The sequence below is a fragment of the Coturnix japonica genome, chromosome 4, assembly GCF_054131305.1.
Source record: "Coturnix japonica strain WE chromosome 4, WE-NBRP24, whole genome shotgun sequence".
NCBI lineage: Eukaryota > Metazoa > Chordata > Aves > Galliformes > Phasianidae > Coturnix > Coturnix japonica.
Genome location: NC_140666.1, coordinates 90,535,643 through 90,559,193, shown reverse-complemented (window position 1 = coordinate 90,559,193; position 23,551 = coordinate 90,535,643). Strand labels below are relative to the sequence as shown.

The 23,551-nt window shown below is 55.7% G+C and overlaps 1 protein-coding gene and 1 long non-coding RNA gene across 3 annotated transcripts; one reads left to right on the top strand and one right to left on the bottom strand.

Moving 5' to 3' along the window:
* Positions 1 to 1,463: 1,463 nt before the first annotated feature.
* Positions 1,464 to 23,545, bottom strand: LOC107306809 (V-type proton ATPase subunit B, kidney isoform). Its single transcript, XM_085545938.1, has 14 exons — positions 22,860 to 23,545; positions 21,095 to 21,150; positions 20,312 to 20,410; positions 18,830 to 18,923; positions 17,139 to 17,216; positions 16,912 to 17,051; positions 15,775 to 15,876; positions 15,159 to 15,256; positions 13,266 to 13,389; positions 11,924 to 12,074; positions 9,462 to 9,544; positions 8,211 to 8,315; positions 5,821 to 5,950; positions 1,464 to 2,186 (listed from the first exon to the last, which is right to left on the bottom strand). Exons 1-14 carry the CDS (start codon positions 22,933 to 22,935, stop codon positions 2,035 to 2,037), a joined length of 1,488 nt encoding a protein of 495 aa, XP_085402064.1. The 5' UTR covers positions 22,936 to 23,545; the 3' UTR covers positions 1,464 to 2,034.
* Positions 16,897 to 20,709, top strand: LOC146761187 (uncharacterized). 2 transcript variants are annotated; one of them, XR_014945577.1, is made up of 2 exons: positions 16,897 to 17,019; positions 20,345 to 20,709. It is a non-coding gene; the product is annotated as an uncharacterized LOC146761187 (long non-coding RNA). The 2 variants fall into 2 exon arrangements; XR_014945578.1 differs by lacking the exon at positions 16,897 to 17,019 and adding an exon at positions 18,823 to 18,938.
* Positions 23,546 to 23,551: the final 6 nt, after the last annotated feature.

Below are 23,551 nucleotides of genomic sequence, written 5' to 3'. Positions count from 1 at the left end.
TATACGTTCATTATGGGGGTCTCAGAGCTGTATATTCATTACGGGGGGGGGTCTCAGAGCCGCATATGTTTATTATGGGGGTCTCAGAGCTGTATTTATGGGGGTCTCAGAGCCATATATTCACTATGGGGTCACTCAGAGCCCTATATATTCACTATGGGGGGGTCTCAGAGCTGTATATGTTCATTATGGGGGGGTCTCAGAGCTGTGTATGTTCAATATGGGGGGGTCTCATAGCTGGGTGTTCAATATGGGGGTCTCAGAGCCATATATGTTCACTATGGGATCACTCAGAGCTGTATATGTTTATTACAGGGGTCTCAGAGCCATATATGTTTATTATGGGGCTCTCAGAGCTGTATTTATGGGGGTCTCAGAGCCATATATTCACTATGGGGGGGTCTCAGAGCCATATATGTTCACTATGGGGGGGTCTCAGAGCTGTATATGTTCAATATGGGGGGGTCTCAGAGCCATATATGTTCACTATGGAATCACTCAGAGCTGTATATGTTTATTATGGGGGGGGTCTCAGAGCTGAGTATGTTCATTATGGGGGTCTCAGAGCTGTATATTCATTACGGGGGGGGGTCTCAGAGCCGCATATGTTTATTATGGGGGTCTCAGAGCTGTATTTATGGGGGTCTCAGAGCTGTATTTATGGGGGTCTCAGAGCTGTATATTCACTATGGGGTCACTCAGAGCCCTATATATTCACTATGGGGGGGTCTCAGAGCTGTGTATGTTCAATATGGGGGGGTCTCATAGCTGGGTGTTCAATATGGGGGTCTCAGAGCCATATATGTTCACTATGGAATCACTCAGAGCTGTATATGTTTATTACAGGGGTCTCAGAGCTGAGTATGTTTATTATGGGGGGGTCTCAGAGCTGTATATTCATTATGGGGGGGGTCTCAGAGCCATATATGTTTATTATGGGGCTCTCAGAGCTGTATTTATGGGGGTCTCAGAGCCGTATATTCACTATGGGGGGTCTCAGAGCCCTATATATCCATTATGGGGGGGTCTCAGAGCTGTATATGTTCATTATGGGGGGGTCTCATAGCTGGGTGTTCATAGTAGGGGTCTCAGAACTGTATATGTTCGATACAGTGTGTGTGTGGGGAGGGTCTCAGAGCCCTATATATTCACTATGGGGGGGTCTCAGAGCTGTATATGTTTATTACAGGGGTCTCAGAGCCATATATGTTTATTATGGGGCTCTCAGAGCTGTATTTATGGGGGTCTCAGAGCCATATATTCACTATGGGGGGGTCTCAGAGCTGTATATGTTCAATATGGGGGGGTCTCAGAGCTGTATATGTTCAATATGGGGGGGTCTCAGAGCCATATATGTTCACTATGGAATCACTCAGAGCTGTATATGTTCATTATGGGGGTCTCAGAGCTGAGTATGTTCATTATGGGGGTCTCAGAGCTGTATATTCATTATGGGGGGGGTCTCAGAGCCATATACGTTTATTATGGGGCTCTCAGAGCTGTATTTATGGGGGTCTCAGAGCCGTATATTCACTATGGGGTCACTCAGAGCCCTATATGTTCAATATGGGGTCTCAGAGCCATATATATCCCTTATGGGGGGGTCTCAGAGCTGTATATGTTCAATATGGGGGTCTCAGAGCAGTATATGTTTATTATGGGGGTCTCAGAGCCGTATATTCACTATGGGGTCACTCAGAGCCCTATATATCCATTATGGGGGTCTCAGAGCCATATATTCACTATGGGGTCACTCAGAGCCCTATATATCCATTATGGGGGGGTCTCAGAGCCATATATTCACCATGGGGTCACTCAGAGCCCTATATATCCATTATGGGGGGGGGTCTCAGAACTGTATATGTTCAATATGGGGGTCTCAGAGCCGTATACGTTTATTATGGGGGGTCTCAGAGACATATATTCACTATGGGGTCACTCAGAGCCCTATATATCCCTTATGGCGGCTCTCAGAGCCCCATATATCCCTTATGGGGTCACTCAGAGCCCTATATGTTTAATATGGGGGTGGTCTCAGAGCTGCGTCCCCCTGTGGTCCCCGTCCCTGCGGTACAGCTCGTCCAGCACCGGTTCCGGGATTCGCTTCAGGAGCCGCCGGGGGAAAATACGCAACAACTGCCAGCCCAGATCCAGGGAGTCCCAGATGGTGCGACGCTCCGACGGGCCTGGGGGGTATGGGGGGTATGGGGGGTATGGGGTCAATATGGAGGGGATAATGGGGGGTATGGGGGGTATGGGGGGGTATGGGGTCAATATGGAGGGGGATAATGGGGGGTAAGGGGGAGGGGAGGGGGGTATGGGGGGGTATATGGGGTCAATATGTAGGGGGATAATGGGGGATAAGGGGGAGGGGGGTAAGGGGGTCAGGGGGGGGATAAAGGGGATCCAGGGGGGCATAAGGGGGGATAAAGGGGGGTAAGGGGGAGGGGAGGGGGTAAAGGGGGTCGGGGGGGGGATAAAGGGGGTCCAGGGGGGCATAAGGGGGAATAAATGGGGAGGTGAGGTGGGTATGGGGGGGTATGGGGTCAGGGGGTGTAAGGGGGACAATGGGGGGATAAATGGGGAAGTGAGGGGGTAAGGGGGTCGGGGGGGGGGATAAAGGGGGTCCAGGGGGGATGTAAGGGGGATAAAGGGGGGGATAAGGGGGAGGATAAGGGGGGTAATGGGGATAAGAGGGGGGAATAGGGGGTATAAAGGGGGCCAGGGGGGGCAGAAGGGGGGGAAGGGGGAGATAAGGGGGGTATGGGGGGACCATAAGGGGGGATAAAGGGGGTAAAGGGATCGGGGGGGGCATAAGGGGGGATAAAGGGGGATAAGGGGGGTAAAGGGGGTAAGGGGGGGGTTGGGGAGGATAAAAGGAGGGATATAGGGAGGTAAAGGGGGGGTGAGAGGGGTAAGGGGGGGATAAAGGGGGTCAGGGGAGGTGTAAGGGGGATAAAGGGGGGATAAGGGGGAGGCGAGAGGGGCAAGGGGGGGACAGGGGGGTAAGGGGGTTGGGGGGGGGATATAGGGGGGTAAAGGGGGGGATAAGGGGATAAAGGGGATAAGGGGAGGTCGGGGGGGGGATAAAGGGGGTCAGAGGGGGCCATAAGGGGGATAAAGGGGGGATAAGGGGGAGGGGAGGGGGGTAAGGGGGTCAGGGGGGGATAAAGGGGGTCCAGGGGGGCATAAGGGGGGATAAAGGGGGAGGTGAGGGGGGTAAGGGGGGGATAAAGGGGGTCAGGGGGTGTAAGAGGGATAAAGGGGGGGATAAGGGGGAGGATAAGGGGGGTAATGGGGATAAGAGGGGGGAATGGGGGGTATAAAGGGGGCCAGGGGGGGCAGAAGGGGGGGAAGGGGGGGATAAGGGGGGTCGGGGGGACCACAAGGGGGGATAAAGGGGGATAAGGGGGGTAAAGGGGGTAAGGGGGGGGTTGGGGAGGATAAAAGGAGGGATATAGGGGGGTAAAGGGGGGGTGAGAGGGGTAAGGGGGGGATAAAGGGGGTCAGGGGGGTTGTAAGGGGGATAAAGAGGGGATAAGGGGGAGGGGAGGGGGGCAAGGGGGGGACAGGGGGGTAAGGGGGTTGGGGGGGGGATAGAAGGGGGATAAGGGGGAGGTGAGGGGATAAGGGGGGGATAAGAGGGATAAAGGGGATAAGGGGGGATTGGGGGGGGCATAAGGGGGGATAAAAGGGGGATAAAGGGGGGGTAAGGGAGGGTAAGGGGGTCAGGGGGGGGCATAAGGGGGGGATAAGGAGGGTAAAGGGGATAAGGGGGGGATAAAGGGGGTCGGGAGGAGGTATAAGGGGGGATAAAGGGGGGATAAGGGGGATAAAGGGGATAAGGGGGAGGTTGGGGGGGATAAAGGGGGTCGGAGGTGTATAAGGGGGGATAAAGGGGGGGATAAGGGGGAGGTGAGGGGGGTAAGGGGGTCGGGGGGGATTAAGGGGGTCCAGGGGGGCATAAGGGGGGATAAAGGGGGGTTAAGGGGGAGGTGAGGGGGGTAAGTGGGGATAAAGGGGGGGGATAAGGGGGGTAAAGGGGATAGGAGGGGGGAATAGGGGGTATAAAGGGGGCCAGGGGGGGGCAAAAGGGGGGAGGGGGGGGGATAAGGGGGGTCGGGGGGGCCATAAGGGGGGATAAAAGGGGGATAAAGGGGAGGTGAGGGGGGATAAAGGGGGGGATAAGGGGGGTAAAGGGGATAAGGGGGGGATAAAGGGGGTCGGGAGGGGTGTAAGGGGGAATAAAGGGGGGATAAGGGGGTCCAAGGGGGAGTAAGGAGGGGGACAAGGGGGTAAGGGGATCGGGGGGGCATAAGGGGGGATAAAGGGGGGGAGAAGGGGGATAAGGAGCAGTAAGGGGGGGTATGGGGGGATAAAGGGTGTCAGGGGGGTATAAGGGGAGATAAAGGGGGATGAGGGGGAGGTGAGGGGGGTAAGGGGGGAACAGGGGGGTACGGGGGTCGGGGGGGCATAAGGGGGGATAATGGGGGAATAAGGGGGTAAGGGGGAAAGGGGGGGTTGAGGGGCTGTAAGGTGAGGTGACACTAAAGGGGGTTGGGGGGCCATAAGGGGGGTAGGCCCCATAGTTTGTACTGGGCCCCATAGCGTCGTAGGCCCCATAGTGTGTTACTGCCCTGCCCCATAGTGCTGCTGCCCCATAGTGTGTACTGGGCCCCATAGCGGGTTATTGCCCTGCCCCATATCGCCCCATATCGCCCCATGTGGCCCCATATGGCCCCATATCTCCCCATATGGCCCCACATGGCCCCATATATCCCCATATCGCCCCATATTGCCCCATATCGCCCCATATCAACCCAAATTGCCCCATATGGCCCCATATCATCCCATATCACCCCATATGGCCCCATATTGCCCCATATCGCCCCATATTGCCCCATATCACCCCATATCACCCCATATCGCCCCATATGGCCCCATATCGTCCCATATCACCCCATATGGCCCCATATGGCCCCATATCACCCCATATCACCCCATATCACCCCATATCTCCCCATATCACCCCACATGGCCCCATATGGCCCCATATCACCCCATATGGCCCCATATCTCCCCATATCACCCCACATGGCCCCATATCTCCCCATATCTCCCCATATCGCCCCATATCTCCCCATATCGCCCCATATCGCCCCATATCTCCCCATATCTCCCCATATCTCCCCATATCACCCCATATCTCCCCATATCACCCCATATCACCCCATATCTCCCCATATCTCCCCATATCACCCCATATCTCCCCATATCTCCCCATATCACCCCATATCTCCCCATATCTCCCCATATCGCCCCATATCACCCCATATCTCCCCATATCTCCCCATATCGCCCCATATCTCCCCATATCGCCCCACATGGCCCCATATCGCCCCACATGGCCCCATATGGCCCCATATGGCCCCATATCACCCCATATCACCCCATATCACCCCATATGGCCCCATATCTCCCCATATCAGCCCATATCTCCCCATATCTCCCCATATCTCCCCATATCACCCCATATCTCCCCCCATCTCCCCATATCTCCCCATATCACCCCATATCTCCCCATATCTCCCCATATCTCCCCATATCTCCCCATATCTCCCCATATCTCCCCATATCTCCCCATATCACCCCATATCTCCCCATATCTCCCCATATCACCCCATATCTCCCCATATCTCCCCATGTTTCCCCATATCACCCCATATCGCCCCATATCTCCCCATATCTCCCCATATCACCCCATATCTCCCCATATCTCCCCATATCTCCCCACATCTCCCCACATCTCCCCACACTGACCCTGTGCGATGAAGCGCCGCTCAAAGCGCTGTATGAAATCCAGGTGCAGTCGATCCTCGGCCGTCAGCGCCTCCTCCCCAACCACCGACTTCAGGGCCACGACGTCACGGGACGCGGCGTAACACGCGTACTATGGGGCAGGGGGAACATGGGGACACATAGGGACACATAGGGAACAATAGGGACCCATAGAGACCCCATAGAGACCCATAGGGAATCATAGAGAAACATAGGGACCCATAGGAACCCATAGAGAAACATAGGGACACATAGAGAAACATAGGAACACATAAGAACCCATAGGGACCCCATAGAGACCCATAGGGAACCATAGAAACCCATAGGAACCCATAGAGAAACATAGGGAACCATAGGAACCCATAGAGAAACATAAATACCCCATAGAGACCGATAAGGAACCATAGGAACCCATAAGAACCCATAGAGAAACATAGGGACCCATAAGAACCCATAGAGAACCATAGGAACCCATAAGAACCCATAGGGACACATAGGGACCCATAGGAACCCATAGAGAAACATAGGGACACATAGAGAAACATAGGGACACATAGATACCCCATAGAGACCCATAGGGAACCATAGGAACCCATAAGAACCCATAGAGAAACATAGGGACCCATAGGAACCTATAGAGAAACATAGGGACCCATAAGAAACCATAGAGAACCATAGAGACCCATAGGGAACCACAGGAACCCATACGAACCCATAGAGACCCACAGGGACCCATAAGAAACCATAGAGAAACATAGGGACACATAGAGAACCATAGATACCCCATAGAGACCCATAGGGAACCATAGGAACCCATAAGAACCCATAGAGAAACATAGGGACCCATAGAGAACCATAGAAACCCATAGGAACCCATAGAGAAACATAGGGACCCATAGAGAACCATAGATAGCCCATAGAGACCCATAGGGAACCATAGGAACCCATAGAGACCCACAGGGACCCATAAGAACCCATAGAGAAACATAGGGAACCATAGAGAACCATAGATACCCCATAGAGACCCATAGGGAACCATAGGAACCCATAAGAACCCATGGAGAAACATAGGGACACATAGAGAACCATAGATACCCCATAGAGACCCATAGAGAACCATAGGAACACATAGAGAACCATAGATACCCCATAGAGACCCATAGGGAACCATAGGAACCCATAAGAACCCAAAGAGACCCACAGGGACCCATAAGAACCCATAGAGACCCACAGAGAACCATAGGAACACATAAGGACCCATAGAGACCCATAGGGAAAAATAGGGTCCCATAGAGAACCATAGAGACCCACAGAGAATCATAGGAACCCATAAGCACCCATAGGGACCCATAGAGACACATAGAGACCCATAGGGACACATAGAGACACATAGAGAACCATAGGGACCCATAGGAACCCATAAGCACCCATAGAGATATAGAAGAGAACGATAGGAACCCGTAAGAACCCACAGAGAACCATAGGAACCCATAGAGACCCATAGAGAACCATAGGGACCCATAAGAACCCATAGAGAAACATAGGGACCCATAGAGACCCATAGAGAACCATAGGAACCCATAAGAACCCATAGAGAACCATAGAGACCCATTGAGATACATAAGAGAACAATAGGGACCTATAGAGACCCATAAGAACACATAGAGACCCATAGAGAACCTTAGAGAACCATAGACAGCACATAGAGACCCATAGGGACCCATAGGGAACCATAGAGAACCAAAGGGACCCATAGGGACCCATAGAGACCCATAAGAACACATAGAGACCCATAGAGAACCTTAGAGAACCATAGAGACCCATAGGGACCCAAAAGAACACATAGAGACCCATAGAGAACCTTAGAGAACCATAGAGACCCATAGGGACCCATAGGGACCCATAGAGAACCATAGAGACCCATAGGGACCCATAGGGACCCATAGAGAACCAGAGACCCATAGGGACCCATAGACAGCACACAGACACCCCACAGACCCCATATCACCCCATAGAGCCCCATAGACACCCCATAGAGCCCCATACACCCCATATCACCCCATAGAGCCCCATACACCCCATATCACCCCATAGAGCCCCATACACCCCATATCACCCCATAGAGCCCCATAGACACCCCATAGAGCCCCATACACCCCATATCACCCCATAGAGCCCCATACACCCCATACACCCCATATCACCCCATAGAGCCCCATACACCCCATAGAGCCCCATACACCCCATATCACCCCATAGAGCCCCATACACCCCATACACCCCATATCACCCCATAGAGCCCCATACACCCCATATCACCCCATAGAGCCCCACAGACCCCATATCACCCCATAGCACCCCATAATAGTCACCAGCTGGTTGCTCAGGTCGCCGTGGTCGCGCCGTGTCATCCCGTCCCCGATGGCGGATTTCATCAACCGGGACAATGACGGGAGAACGTTGATGGGGGGGTAAATCTGTGGGGCAGCCCCATAGAACCGCGACATAGGGACACATAGCGCCACATAGGGACACATAGAGCCCCATAGCCTCATAGTGTCCCCATAGGGCCCCATAGTGCCCCATAGCACCCCATAGTGTCCCCATAGTGCCCCATAGCACCCCATAGTGCCCCATAGCACCCTATAGCGCCCCACAATGCCCCATAGCGCCCCATAGAGCCCCATAGCCCCATAGTGTCCCCATAGTGCCCCATAGCACCCCATAGTGCCCCATAGCACCCTATAGCGCCCCACAATGCCCCATAGCGCCCCATAGAGCCCCATAGCCCCATAGTGTCCCCATAGTGCCCCATAGCACCCCATAGCACCCCATAGTGCCCCATAGCACCCTATAGCGCCCCACAATGCCCCATAGCGCCCCATAGTGCCCCATAGCACCCCACAGTGTCCCCATAGCGCCCCATAGCACCCTATAGAGACCCATAGTGTCCCCATAGTACACCCTATACTGCCCCATAGCACCCCATAGCCCCATAGTGCCCCATAGCGCCCCATGGCACCCCATTGCCCCATAGCCCTATAGTGCCCCATTGCCCCATAGCACCCCACAGCACCCCATAGCGCTCCATAGCGCCCCATAGCACCCCATAGTGCCTCATAGTGCCCCACAGCACCCCATAGTGCCCCATAGCACCCTATAGCGCCCCACAATGCCCCATAGCGCCCCATAGCATCCCACAGCACCCCACAGTGCCCCACAGCACCCCATAGCGCCCCACAGTGTCCCATAGTGCCCCACAGCACCCCATAGTGCCCCATAGCACCCTATAGCGTCCCACAATGCCCCAGAGTGCTCTACAGCATCCCACAGCACCCCATAACCCCACAGCACCCCATAGCACCCCACAGCGCCCCACAGCGCCCCATAGCGCCCCATAGCCCCATAGCGCCCCATAGCGCCCCATAGCCCCATAGCGCCCCATAGCGCCCCATAGCCCCATAGCGCCCCATAGTGCCCCATAGCACCCCATAGCCCCATAGCGCCCCATAGCGCCCCATAGCACCCCATAGCCCCATAGCGCCCCATAGCCCCATAGCACCCCATAGCCCCATAGTGCCCCATAGCGCCCCATAGCGCCCCATAGCGCCCCATAGCCCCACCTGCCGGTTGTGCAGCTGCCGGTCGATGTAGATTTGCCCCTCAGTGATGAAACCAGTGAGATCCGGGATGGGGTGAGTGATGTCTGCGGGGACATGGGAACACTGCGACCCATAGCGCCCCATAGCGACCCATAGCGCCCCATAGCGCCCCATAGCGACCCATAGCGCCCCATAGCGACCCATAGCGCCCCATAGCACACCCTATACTGCCCCATAGAGCCCCATAGCGCCCCATAGCGACCCATAGCACACCCTATACTGCCCCATAGAGCCCCATAGCGCCCCATAGCACCCCATAGCACACCCTATACTGCCCCATAGAGCCCCATAGCGCCCCATAGCGACCCATAGCACACCCTATACTGCCCCATAGAGCCCCATAGCGCCCCATAGCGACCCATAGCACACCCTATACTGCCCCATAGAGCCCCATAGCGCCCCATAGCACCCCATAGCACACCCTATACTGCCCCATAGAGCCCCATAGCGCCCCATAGCACCCCATAGCACACCCTATACTGCCCCATAGAGCCCCATAGCGCCCCATAGCGACCCATAGCACACCCTATACTGCCCCATAGAGCCCCATAGCGCCCCATAGCACACCTTATATTGCCCCATAGAGCCCCATAGCGCCCCATAGCACACCCTATACTGCCCCATAGAGCCCCATAGCGCCCCATAGCACACCCTATACTGCCCCATAGCACCCCATAGCGCCTCATAGAACCCCACAGCAAACCCCATAGCACCCCATAGAACCCCATAGCACACCATAACACCCCATAGAACCTCATAGAACCCCATAGCACCCCACAGAACCCCATAGCTCCCCATAGAACCCCATAGCAGACCCTATATCGCCCCATACCGTCGTTGGGCATGGTGAGGATGGGGATCTGGGTGATGGAGCCATAGCACACCCCATAACACCCCATAGCACCCCATAGCACACCCCATAGCGCCCCATAGCGCCCCATAGCGCCCTATATAACCCCACAGCACCCCATAGCGCCCCATAGCTCCCTATAGCGCCCCATAGCGCCCCATAGCACACCCCATACCGTCGTTGGGCATGGTGAGGATGGGGATCTGGGTGATGGAGCCATAGCACACCCCATAGCGCCCCATAGCACCCTATATCGCCCCATAGCACCCCATAACACCCCATAGCGCCCCATAGCGCCCCATAGAACCCCATAGCACCCTATATCGCCCCATAGCACCCCATACCATCATTGGGCATGGTGAGGATGGGGATCTGGGTGATGGAGCCATAGCACACACCATAGCACCCCATAGCGCCCCATAGCACACCCTATACTGCCCCATAGAACCCCATAGAACCCCATAGCGCCCTATAGAACCCCATAGCGCCCCATAGCACACCCCATAGCGCCCCATAGCACTGACCATCATTGGGCATGGTGAGGATGGGGATCTGGGTGATGGAGCCATAACACCCCATAGCACCCTATATCGCCCCATAGAACCTCATAGCGCCCCATAGCACCCTATATAACCCCATAGCAGACCCCATACCATCATTGGGCATGGTGAGGATGGGGATCTGGGTGATGGATCCATAACACCCCATAGCACCCCATAGCACCCTATATAGCCCCTATATAACCCCATAGCGCCCCATAGCAGACCCCATACCGTCGTTGGGCATGGTGAGGATGGGGATCTGGGTGATGGAGCCATAGCACACCCCATAGCGCCCCATAGCACCCCATAGCACCCCATAGCGCCCCATAGCGCCCCATAGAACCCCATAGCACCCCATAGAACGCCATAGCACCCCATAGCACACCCCATAGCACCCCATAGAACCCCATAACGCCCTATAGAACCCCATAGCGCCCCATAGAACCCCAAAGAACCCCATAGCAGACCCTATATCACCCCATACCATCGTTGGGCATGGTGAGGATGGGGATCTGGGTGATGGACCCATAGTACACCCCATAGAACCCCATAGCGCCCCATAGCGCCCCATAGCACACCCCATAGCTCCCCATAGAACCCCATAGCGCCCCATAGCGCCCCATAGCACTGACCATCATTGGGCATGGTGAGGATGGGGATCTGGGTGATGGAGCCATAACACCCCATAGCACCCTGTATCACCCCATAGCGCCCCATAGCACCCTATATCACCCCATAGCGCCCCATAGCGCCCCATAGCACTGACCATCGTTGGGCATGGTGAGGATGGGGATCTGGGTGATGGAGCCATAACACCCCATAACACCCCATAGCACCCCATAGCGCCCCATAGCACACCCCATAGCGCCCCATAGCGCCCCATAGCACACTATATAACCCCATAGCACTGACCATCGTTGGGCATGGTGAGGATGGGGATCTGGGTGATGGAGCCATAACACCCCACAGCACCCCATAGCGCCCTATATCACCCTATATCACCCCATAGAGCCCCATAGCACACCCCATACCATCATTGGGCATGGTGAGGATGGGGATCTGGGTGATGGAGCCCCCCCGCCCCTCCACCCTCCCGGCCCGTTCGTAGATCGTGGCCAAATCCGTGTACAAGTAACCGGGGAAACCGCGACGGCCCGGAACCTCCTCACGGGCTGCGGAGACCTGGGATGGACGGCAGGGGGCGATAGTGAGTTATGGGGATATATAGGGGAATATAGGGGGTATGGGGGTATATAGGGATATAGGGGGGTGTATGGGGGGATATGGGGATATATGGGGATATACGGGGATATGGGGGGAACCTCCTCACGGGCTGCAGAGACCTGGAATGGACGGCAGGGGGCGATAGTGAGTTATGGGGATTACATGTATGGGGGGAGATAGGGGGAGATAGGGGGATATGGGGGGATATGGGGGGATATATGGGGGTATGGGGGGGTATAGGGGGATATATGGGGGTATATGGGGATATATGGGGATATATGGGGGGATATGGGGGGATATGGGGATATAGGGGGTTATGGGGGGGATATGGGGGGGTATATGGGGATATGGGTGAATATATGGGGTTATATGGGGATATATGGGGGATATGGGGATATAGGGGGTTATGGGGGGGATGTGGGGGGATATATGGGGTATAGGGGGATGTATGGGGGGGTATATGGGGATATATGGGGGGGATATGGGTGGATATATGGGGGTATATGGGGATATATGGGGGAATCCCCTCACGGGCTGCAGAGACCTGGAATGGACGGCAGGGGGCGATAGTGAGTTATGGGGATATATAGGGGGATATGGGGATATAGGGGGGTGTATGGGGATATATAAGGGCATATGGGATATAGGGGGTTATGGGGGGGATATGGGGGGGGATATGGCGGTATGGGGGGGATAAATGGGGCATGGGGGGGTATAGGGTGATATATGGGGGTGTATGGGGATATATGGGGGTATATGGGGATATAGGGGATTATGGGGGGGATATGGGGTGGTATATGGGGATATATGGGGATATAGGGGGATATGGGGGGATATGGGGATATATGGGGGGAACCTCCTCACGGGCTGCAGACACCTGGATGGATGGCAGGGGGCGATATATAGGGGGATATAGGGGGATATATGGGGGTATAGGGGGGGTATGGGGGGATATGGGGATGTATGGGGGTATATGCGGATGTATGGGGATATAGGGGGATATATGGGGATATAGGGGGATGTATGGGGATATGGGGGGATATGTGGGGCTCTAAGGGTCCCCACGGGTCCCTATGGGTCCCTATGGGTCTCTATGTGTCCCTGTGTGTCCCTATGGGGCTCTATGGGTCGCTATGGGGCAGCTCAAACCTCTCTGAGCGCCTCGGCGTAGGAGCTCATGTCAGTGAGTAACACCAGGACGTGTTTGTCACATTGATACGACAGGAACTCGGCCACCGTGAGAGCGAGACGAGGGGTCACAATGCGCTCAATGCTATGGGGCAGAGAGAGACATGGGGGGCACAATGCGCTCAATGCTATGGGGCAGAGAGAGACATGGGGGGCACAATGCGCTCAGTGCTATGGGGCAGAGAGAGACATGGGGGGCACAATGCGCTCAGTGCTATGGGGCAGAGAGAGACATGGGGGGCACAATGCGCTCAATGCTATGGGGCAGAGAGAGACATGGGGGGCACAATGCGCTCAATGCTATGGGGCAGAGAGAGACATGGGGGGCACAATGCGCTCAGTGCTATGGGGCAGAGAGAGACATGGGGGGCACAATGCGCTCAGTGCTATGGGGCAGAGAGAGACATGGGGGGCACAATGCGCTCAATGCTATGGGGCAGAGAGAGACATGGGGGGCACAATGAGCTCAGTGCTATGGGGCAGAGAGAGACATGGGGGGCACAATGCGCTCAATGCTATGGGGCAGAGAGACATGGGGGGCACAATGCGCTCAATGCTATGGGGCAGAGAGAGACATGGGGGGCACAATGAAAGGGGAAGAGAAAGAGGAAGAAGAAGTGGAGGGGGAAGAGGAAGGGGGAGGAAGATAGAAGGAGATTGGGGGGGAAATGGAAGAGGAAGGGGATGAAGAGGAGGAGGAAGAGGAAAAAGATGGAATGGGAAGAGGAGTAAGAGGAAAAATAGAAGAGGAAGAGAAGAAGGATGGTGAGGAAGAGGAGGGAAGGGAGGAATGGGAAGAGGAGAGAGATGGAAGTGGAAGAGGATTAAGAGAACAAGGAAGAGGAAGGTGGAAGTAGAGGAGGAAGAGGAGGAGGAAGAAAGAGGAAGAGAAGGAGAAGGAAGAGGGAGGAAGATGGAAGAGGATGAGAAGAGGAGGAGGAAGAGGAAGATGGACGAGGAGGAGGGAAGTAGAAGAGAAAGAAGAGGAATGAGAGGGGGAAGATGGAAAAGGAAAAGAAGAAGAGGAGGAGGAAGAGGAAGAAGATGAGGAGGAAGAGGAGGAAGATGGAAGAAGAAAAGAAGAGGAAGAGGAGGAGAAATAGGAAGGGGAAGAGGAAGAGGAAGAGAACGGGGATGATGAGGAAGAGGAAGAGGAGGAGGGAAGGGAGGAATGTGGAGAGAGATGGAAGAGGAAAAGGATTAAGAGGACAAGGAAGAGGAAGATGGAAGTAGAAGAGGAAGAGGAGGAGGAAGAAAGAGAGGGAGAGGGAGGGGAGGAGGAGGAGGAAGAGGGAGGAAGATGGAAGGGAAAGAGGGAGATAGAAGAGAAGAAGGAGGGAAGTAGAAGAGGAAGTAGAGGAATAAGAGGAGGAAGATGGAAGAGGAAAAGAAGAAGAAGAGAAAGAAGATTAGGAGGAAGAGGAAGAGGAAGAGAAGAGGAAGATGGAAGCAGAGGAGGAAGAGGAAGAGAATGGAGGTGATGAGGAAAAGGAAGAAGGGAAGGGAGGAATGGGGAGAGAGATGGAAGAGGAAGAGGAAGAGAAGGAGGAAGAAAGAGAGGAAGAGGGAGAGGGAGAGAAAGAGGAAGAGGAGGAAGAGGAAGATGGAAGCAGAGGAGGAAGAGGAGAAGGGAAGTAGAAGAGGAAGAGGAAGAATAAGAGAAGGAAGATGGAAGAGGAAAAGAATAAGAAGAGGAAGAGGATTAAGAGGACAAGAAAGAAGAAGATGGAAGAGGAAGAGGAGGAGGATGAAGAGGAAGAGGATGAAGCTGAAGCTGAAGATGAAGATGAAGATGAAGCTGAAGATGGAGATGAAGATGATGAAGCTGAAGCTGCTGAAGGCCGTGACACTGACGTGGGGTCGTTGGCCAGGTTGAGGAAGAGGCAGACGTTGCCCAGGGCCCCACTCTGCTCAAAGTCCGACTTGAAGAACCGCGCTGTCTCCGCGTTCACCTGGAAATGGGGGCACGGTGACACACTGCGACCCAGAGCGACCCACTGAGACCCACTGCGACCCACTGAGACCCACTGAGACCCACTGTGACCCACTGAGACCCACTGAGACCCACTGAGACCCACTGAGACCCATAGCGACCCACTGAGACCCACTGAGACCCACTGAGACCCACTGTGACCCACTGAGACCCACTGTGACCCACTGAGACCCACTGAGACCCACTGAGACCCATAGCGACCCACTGAGACCCACTGAGACCCACTGAGACCCATAGCAACCCACTGAGACCCACTGAGACCCACTGAGACCCACTGTGACCCACTGAGACCCACTGAGACCCACTGAGACCCACTGCGACCCATAGCGACCCACTGAGACCCACTGAGACCCACTGAGACCCATAGCAACCCACTGAGACCCACTGAGACCCACTGTGACCCACTGAGACCCACTGAGACCCACTGAGACCCACATCACCCCACAGTGCCCCCCATCTCCCCCCATCCCCGCTCACCCCCATGGCGGCGAATACGATGGCGAAGTTTTCCTGGTGGAAATCCAGCACGTCCTTGGAGCGCTGCACGAGGCCGGCCTGGCGGCAGATCTGAGCTGCAAGCTATGGGGCAGCAATGGGGCATCAGGACAGTATATGGGGCACACAGCTATGGGGCACACAGCTATGGGGCACACAGCTATGGGGCAGAGCTGCTATGGGGCGCTGCACGAGTCCGGCCTGGCAGCAGATCTGAGCGGCCAGCTGTGTGGCAGCAGTGGGTCAGGACAGTATGGCGCTATGGGGCAGAGCTGAACTATGGGGCACAGAGCTGTGCTATGGGGCACACAGCCACCGTGGGGCACAGAGCTGAGCTATGGGGCACAGAACCATGCTATGGGGCAGAATCCTTGTTATGGGGCACAGAGCTGGGGGGCAGCAGGGGGACAGGACAGTATGGCAATGCACCGCGGTATGGGGCAGAGAGCTGCACTATGGGGCACACAACCCCACTATGGGGCACAGAGCCACTATAGGGCACAAAGCTGCGCTATGGAGCAGACTCACCTGGTTGTGGGGCAGACTCACCTCGTTGTGGGGCACAGAGCTGCGCTATGGGGCACAGAGCAGCACTACAGGGCACAGAGCTGCGCTATGGGGCACAGAGCAGCACTATAGGGCACAGAGCTGCGCTATGGGGCACAGAGCAGCACTATAGGGCACAGAGCTGCGCTATGGGGCACAGAGCAGCACTATAGGGCACAGAGCAGCACTATAGGGCACAGAGCTGTGCTATGGGGCACAGAACCGTGCTACGGGACAGAATCCTTGTTATGGGGCACAGAGCTGGGGGGCAGCAGGGGGTCAGGACAGTATGGCAATGCACCGCGCTATGGGGCAGAGAGCTGCACTATGGGGCACACAACCCCACTATGGGGCACAGAGCCGCTATAGGGCACAGAGCTGCGTTATGGGGCACAGAGGTGCTGTGGGGCAGACTCACCTGGTTGTGGGGCACAGAGCTGCACTATGGGGCACACAGTCGCTATGGGGCACAGAGCTGCGCTATGGGGCACACAGTCGCTATGGGGCACACAGTCGCTATGGGGCACACAGTCGCTATGGGGCACACAGTCGCTATGGGGCAGCCTGACTCACCTCGTTGTGGGGCAGCCCCGCAGCAGAGAAGATGGGGATCTTCTGCCCCCGTGCGATGCTGTTCATCACGTCGATGGCCGAGATCCCCGTCTCGATCATCTCAGCCGGGTACGTGCGGCCGTGGGGGTTAATGGGCTGCCCTATAGGAAGGGGCAGGACCCATAGAGACAGAGCTGTGGGGCTGCCCCATAGAGCACGAGCTGTGGGGCTGCCCCATAGCGCCGTACCATTGATGTCCAGGTAGTCCTCAGCCAGCACTGGGGGGCCGCCATCAATGGGGCGGGCGGAGCCATTGAACACACGACCTGAAGGGATCAATGGGGACAATGGGGCCAATGGGGACAATGGGGCCAATGGGATCAATGGGGCCAATGGGGCCAATGGGGTCAATAGGATCAATGGGGGCAATGGGGTCAATGGGGTCAATGGGGCCAATGGGATCAATGCGGCCAATGGGGACAATGGGGGCAACGGGGTCAATGGGGTCAATGGGGCCAATGGGGCCAATGGGGTCAATGGGGACAATGGGGCCAATGGGGTCAATGGGGTCAATGGGGCCAATGGGGCCAATGGGGTCAATGGGGTCAATGGGGCCAATGGGGCCAATGGGGCCAATGGGGTCAATGGGGACAATGGGGTCAATGAGGTCAATGGGGGCAATGGGGACAATGGGGCCAATGGGGCCAATGGGGCCAATGGGGTCAATGGGGTCAATGGGGACAATGGGGACAATGGGGTCAATGGGGTCAATGGGGTCAATGGGGACAATGGGGTCAATGGGGACAATGGGGTCAATGGGGATAATGGGGGCAATGGGGACAATGGGGACAATGGGGGCAATGGGGTCAATGGGGACAATGGGGGCAATGGGGGCAATGGGGGCAATGGGGGCAATGGGGTCACTGACCCCCATAGCCCCCCATTCCCCCCAATTCTCCCCATCCTCCCCATTGTCCCCATTGACCCCATTGATCCCATTGGCCCCATAGCCCCCATTATCCCCATTGTCCCCCACTACCCCTATAGCCCCAATTATCCCCACTACCCCATTGCCCCCCATTACCCCCATTGCCCCCATAGGCCCCATCACCCCATAGCCCCCATTACCCCATTGCCCCATAGCCCCCCACTGCCCCATAGCCCCCCACTCCCCCATAGCCCCCCATTGCCCCCATTACCCCCATAGGCCCCATTACCCCACAGCCCCCATTACCCCATAGGCCCCCATAGCCCCTCATTGCCCCCATCCCCCCAGTGCCCCCCATTACCCCCATTGCCCGCATAGCCCCCATAGCCCCATAGCCCCCATTACCCCATAGCCCTCATTACCCCATTGCCCCCCATTGCCCCCATAGCCCCCATTACCCCCATTGCACCCATTACCCCATAGCCCCCATTACCCCATTGCCCTCATTACCCCATAGCCCCCATTACCCCATAGCCCCCATAGCCCCCATTACCCCCATTGCACCCATTACCCCATAGCCCCCCATAGCCCCCATAGACCACATAGCCCCCATAGACCCCATTGCCCCCATAGACCCCATTGCCCCCATATCCCCATAGCCCCCATATCCCCATTGCCCCCATTACCCCCATTGTACCTATTACCCCATAGCCCCCCATAGCCCCCATAGACCCCATAGACCCCATAGCCCCCATTGCCTCCATAGCCCCCATAGACCCCATAGCCCCCATTACCCCATAGCCCCCATAGACCCCATAGCCACCATTACCCCATTGCCCCCCATTGCCCCATTGACCGACTCTTCCCATAGACCCCATAGCCCCCCTAGGCCCCATAGCCCCCATAGCCTCCATAGACCCCATAGACCCCATATCCCCCATATCCCCATAGCCCCCTATTGCCCCCATACCCCCCATAGCCCCACACCCCCCATAGCCCCATATCCCTGACCCAGCATCTCCTCAGCCACCGCCGTCCTCATGACGTCCCCACTGAACCTCACTGTGGTGTGACAGGCATCGATACCCGACGTGCCCTCAAACACCTGCAGGGATATGGGGTATATGGGATATATGGGATTATATAGGGGATATAGGGGATATATGGGGTATATGGGGTATATGGGGTATATGGGGTATATGGGATATATGGGGTATATGGGATATATGGGGTATATGGGATATATGGGGTATATGGGATATATGGGGTATATGGGGTATATGGGGTATATGGGATATATGGGATATATGGGGTATATGGGATATATGGGATATATGGGGTATATGGGATATATGGGGTATATGGGATATATGGGGTATATGGGATATATGGGGTATATGGGGTATATGGGGTATATGGGATATATGGGATATATGGGGTATATGGGATATATGGGGTATATGGGATATATGGGGATATATGGGGGGATATGGGGATATATGGGGATATATGGGGTATATGGGGGATATGGGGGATATGGGGGATATGGGGTATATGGGGTATATGGGGTATATGGGATATATGGGGTATATGGGGTATATGGGGTATATGGGGTATATGGGGTATATGGGATATATGGGGGACATGGGGGATATGGGATTAATGGGGGATATAAGGGATATGGGGGATATGGGGTATGGGGGATATGGGGTGGCTATGGAATGGTTATGGGGTGTTATGGGGTTATAGGGTCGTTATGGGGTTATGGGGTGACTATGGGGTTATGGGGTGGCTATGGGGTGGTTATGGGGTGGGTTGGTTATGGGGTGGTTATAGGGTTATGGGGTGTTATGGGGTTATAGGGTTGTTATGGGGTTATGGGGTGGCTATGTGGTGGTTATGGGGTGGCTATGGGGTTATGGGGTGGTTATAGGGTTATGGGGTGGTTATGGGGTTATAGGGTTGTTACGGGGTTATAGGGTGGTTATGGGGTTATAGGGTTGTTATGGGGTTATAGGGTTGTTATGGGGTTGTTATAGGGTTGCTATGGGGTTATAGGGTTGTTAGAGGGTTGTTAGAGGGTTGTAATGGGGTTATAGGGTGGTTATAGGGTTGTTTTAGGGTTGTTATAGGGTTGTTATAGGGCTGTTATGGGGTTATACGGTTGTTATAGGGTGGTTATGGGGTTATAGGGTTGTTATAGGGTTGTTATAGGGTTATATGGTTGTTATAGGGTTGTTATATGGTTATAGGGTTGTTATAGGGTGGTTATAGGGTTGTTATATGGTTGTTATAGGGTTGTTATAGGGTTGTTATGGGGTGGTTATAGGGTTGTTATATGGTTATGGGGTTGTTATAGGGTTGTTATGGGGTGGTTATATGGTTATAGGGTGGTTATAGGGTTGTTGTGGGGTTGTTATATGGTGGTTATATGGTTATAGGGTTGTTATGGGGTTATGGGGTGGTTATAGGGTTGTTCTGTGGTTCCCGTACCTGCACTATGGCCTTATTTCCCGCCACCTCCAGCACCTGCCCACAGCGCTGGGAGCCGTCGGGGAGCGAGAAATGGACGATCTCAGAGTATTGAGCCAACTGACAACGGGGAAACCAGAATAAACCAGTATGGACCAGTGTGAACCGGTATGGACCGGTATAAACCAGTACAGACCACTATAAACCAGAATAAACCAGTATGGACCAGTGTGAACCGGTATGGACCAGTATGGACCAGTATAGAGCAGTATGGACCAGTATGGACCAGTATGGACCGGTATGGACCAGTATGGACCAGTATAGACCAGTATGGACCAGTATAAACCAGTATGGACCAGTATAAACCAGTATAAACCAGTATGGACCAGTATGGACCAGTATGAACCAGTATGGACCAGTATGAACCGGTATGGACCAGTATGAACCGGTATGGACCAGTATGAACCGGTATGGACCAGTATGGACCAGTATGGACCGGTATGGACCGGTATGGACCGGTATGGACCAGTATGAAACAGTATGGACCAGTATAAACCAGCATAAACCAGTACAGACCAGTATAAAACAGTACTGAGCGAACTGCCAATATAGAACACCAGTATAAACCAGTACAGACCAGTATATCCCAGTATAAAGTGGTATAAACCAGTACGGACCAGTACCTCCCCATTACCCCATAGCCCCCATAGCCCCATAGTGCCCCATAGGTCCCACTGTTCCCCCCCATTGCCCATAGCCCCATAGTGCCCCATAGCCCCCATAGTTCCCCATTCAATTCCCCACCTTGACATTGTCCAGTGCCACCAATGGTCCATTCACTCCACACACCGTCCTGTACGCTGAGGGGGAACAAGGCCTCAGGGACCCATAGCGCCCCCATAGCCACCCCATAGCGCCCCATAGCCACCCCATAGCGACCCATAGTCACCCCATAGCGCCCCATAGCGCCCCATAGTGCCCTATAGTGACCCATAGCGCCCCATAGCCACCCCATAGCGCCCCATAGCGCCCCATAGCGCCCCATAGCGACCCATAGCCACCCCATAGCGACCCCATAGCGACCCATAGCCACCCCATAGCGACCCATAGCCACCCCACATCACTCCATAGCCACCCCATAGCAACCCCATAGCGCCCCATAGCCACCCCATAGCGACCCATAGCCACCCCACATCACTCCATAGCCACCCCATAGCACCCCATAGCGCCCCATAGCGCCCCATAGCGACCCATAGCCACCCCATAGCGACCCATAGCCACCCCATAGCAACCCATAGCCACCCATAGTGCCCCATAGTGCCCCATAGCCACCCCACAGTGTCCCATAGCACTCCATAGCCACCCCACATCACCCCATAGCCACTCCACTGCCACTAGAGGACCTGTGGGGTCACTGGGGCCATTGTGGTCTTTAGGGTCATTGGGGGTCTATGGGGTCATTGGGGATCTATGGGGTCACTGGGGTCTATGGGCCTTTGGGATCCATGGGGTCATTGGGGTCTATGGGGTCACTGGGATCTATGGGGTCATTGGAGTCACTGGGATCTATGGGGTCATTGGGATTTATGGGGTCATTGGGGTCACTGGGATCTATGGGGTCATTGGGATCTATGGGGTCGTTGGGGTCGATGGGGTCATTGGGATCTATGGGGTCGTTGGGGTCTATGGGGTCATTGGGATCTATGGGGTCATTGGGATCTATGGGGTCGTTGGGATCTATGGGGTCATTGGGGTCATTGGGATCTATGGGGTCGTTGGGGTCTATGGGGTCATTGGGATCTATGGGGTCGTTGGGATCTATGGGGTCATTGGGATCTATGGGGTCGTTGGGGTCTATGGGGTCATTGGGATCTATGGGGTCACTGGGATCTATGGGGTCATTGGGATCTATGGGGTCATTGGGGTCTATGGGGTCACTGGGATCTATGGGGTCACTGGGATCTATGGGGTCACTGGGGTCTATGGGGTCACTGGGATCTATGGGGTCACTGGGATCTATGGGGTCGTTGGGGTCGTTGGGGTCTATGGGGTCATTGGGATCTATGGGGTCGTTGGGGTCTATGGGGTCATTGGGGTCATTGGGATCTATGGGGTCGTTGGGATCTATGGGGTCATTGGGATCTATGGGGTCTTTGGAGCACTTTGTGGTTATGGCTATGGGCCACGTAGGGCTGCTTATCGGGCCGTTATGAGGCTACAGCTCTGCTACGGGGCCGCGGTGCTCTATAGGGTCACTATGGGGCCGCTATGGGGCTGCGGTGCTCTATGGGGCCGCTATGGGGCCGTGGTTCTCTATGGGGCCGCTATGGATCAGCCCCCCCCCCCCAGCACCGCCTCGCTCCGGTCGGAGCCGCCCCGCCCCCCCCGTGTCCTTTGTCCCCCCCGTGTCCCTATAGGTCACCCCATAGGTCACCCCCTATAGGTCACCCTATAGGTCACCCTATAAGTCACCCCTATAAGTCACCCCTATGTCACCCTAAAGGTCCTATAGGTCAAAGCGCCGCTCGCAGCGCCCCCCGGTGGCGGTTCGTGGTACTGCAGCACTCACTGAGCCGCGGGGCGCTGCCGTAATCGCGGCTGACGGCGAGAGAGTGAACGCGGGCGGCCTCCGACTCCGTGTACATCGCTACGGCTCGGATCGGGTCGGTTCCGTTCGGATCGGTTCGGATCGGATCGGTTCGGCTGTGCTCGGCTCGGCTCGGTCCGACTCCGCACGCCTCGGCTGTGCTCGGCTCGATTCGGCTCAGCAGGGCTCGGTTCGGCTCGGCTCGGTCCGACTCCGCTCGGCTCGGCTCAGCTGAGCAAGGCTCGGTTCGGTTCAGCTCGGCTCGGTCCGACTTCGCACAGCTCGGCTCTGTTCGGCTCCGCTCGGTTCGGTTCGGCTGAGCAGGGCTCGGCTCCGCTCGGCTCAACTCGGTCCGACTCTTCACAGCTCGGTTCGGCTCGGCTCGGTCCGACTCCGCACGGCTCGGTTCGGCTGAGCGGGGCTCGGCTCCGCTCGATTCGGGTCAGCTGAACAAGGCTCGGTTCGGTTCAGCTCGGCTCAACTCGGTCCGACTCTTCACAGCTCGGCTCGGCTCGGTCCGACACCGCACAGCTCGGTTCGGTTCGGTTCGGCTGAGCAGGGCTCGGCTCGGCTCGGTCCAACACCGCCCAGCCGTTCTATGCTCGGCTCGTTCGGTCCCAGCCCGGTTCGGTTGTGCTGCTCCGTTCCGTGCTCGGCTCGTTCGGTCCCAGCCC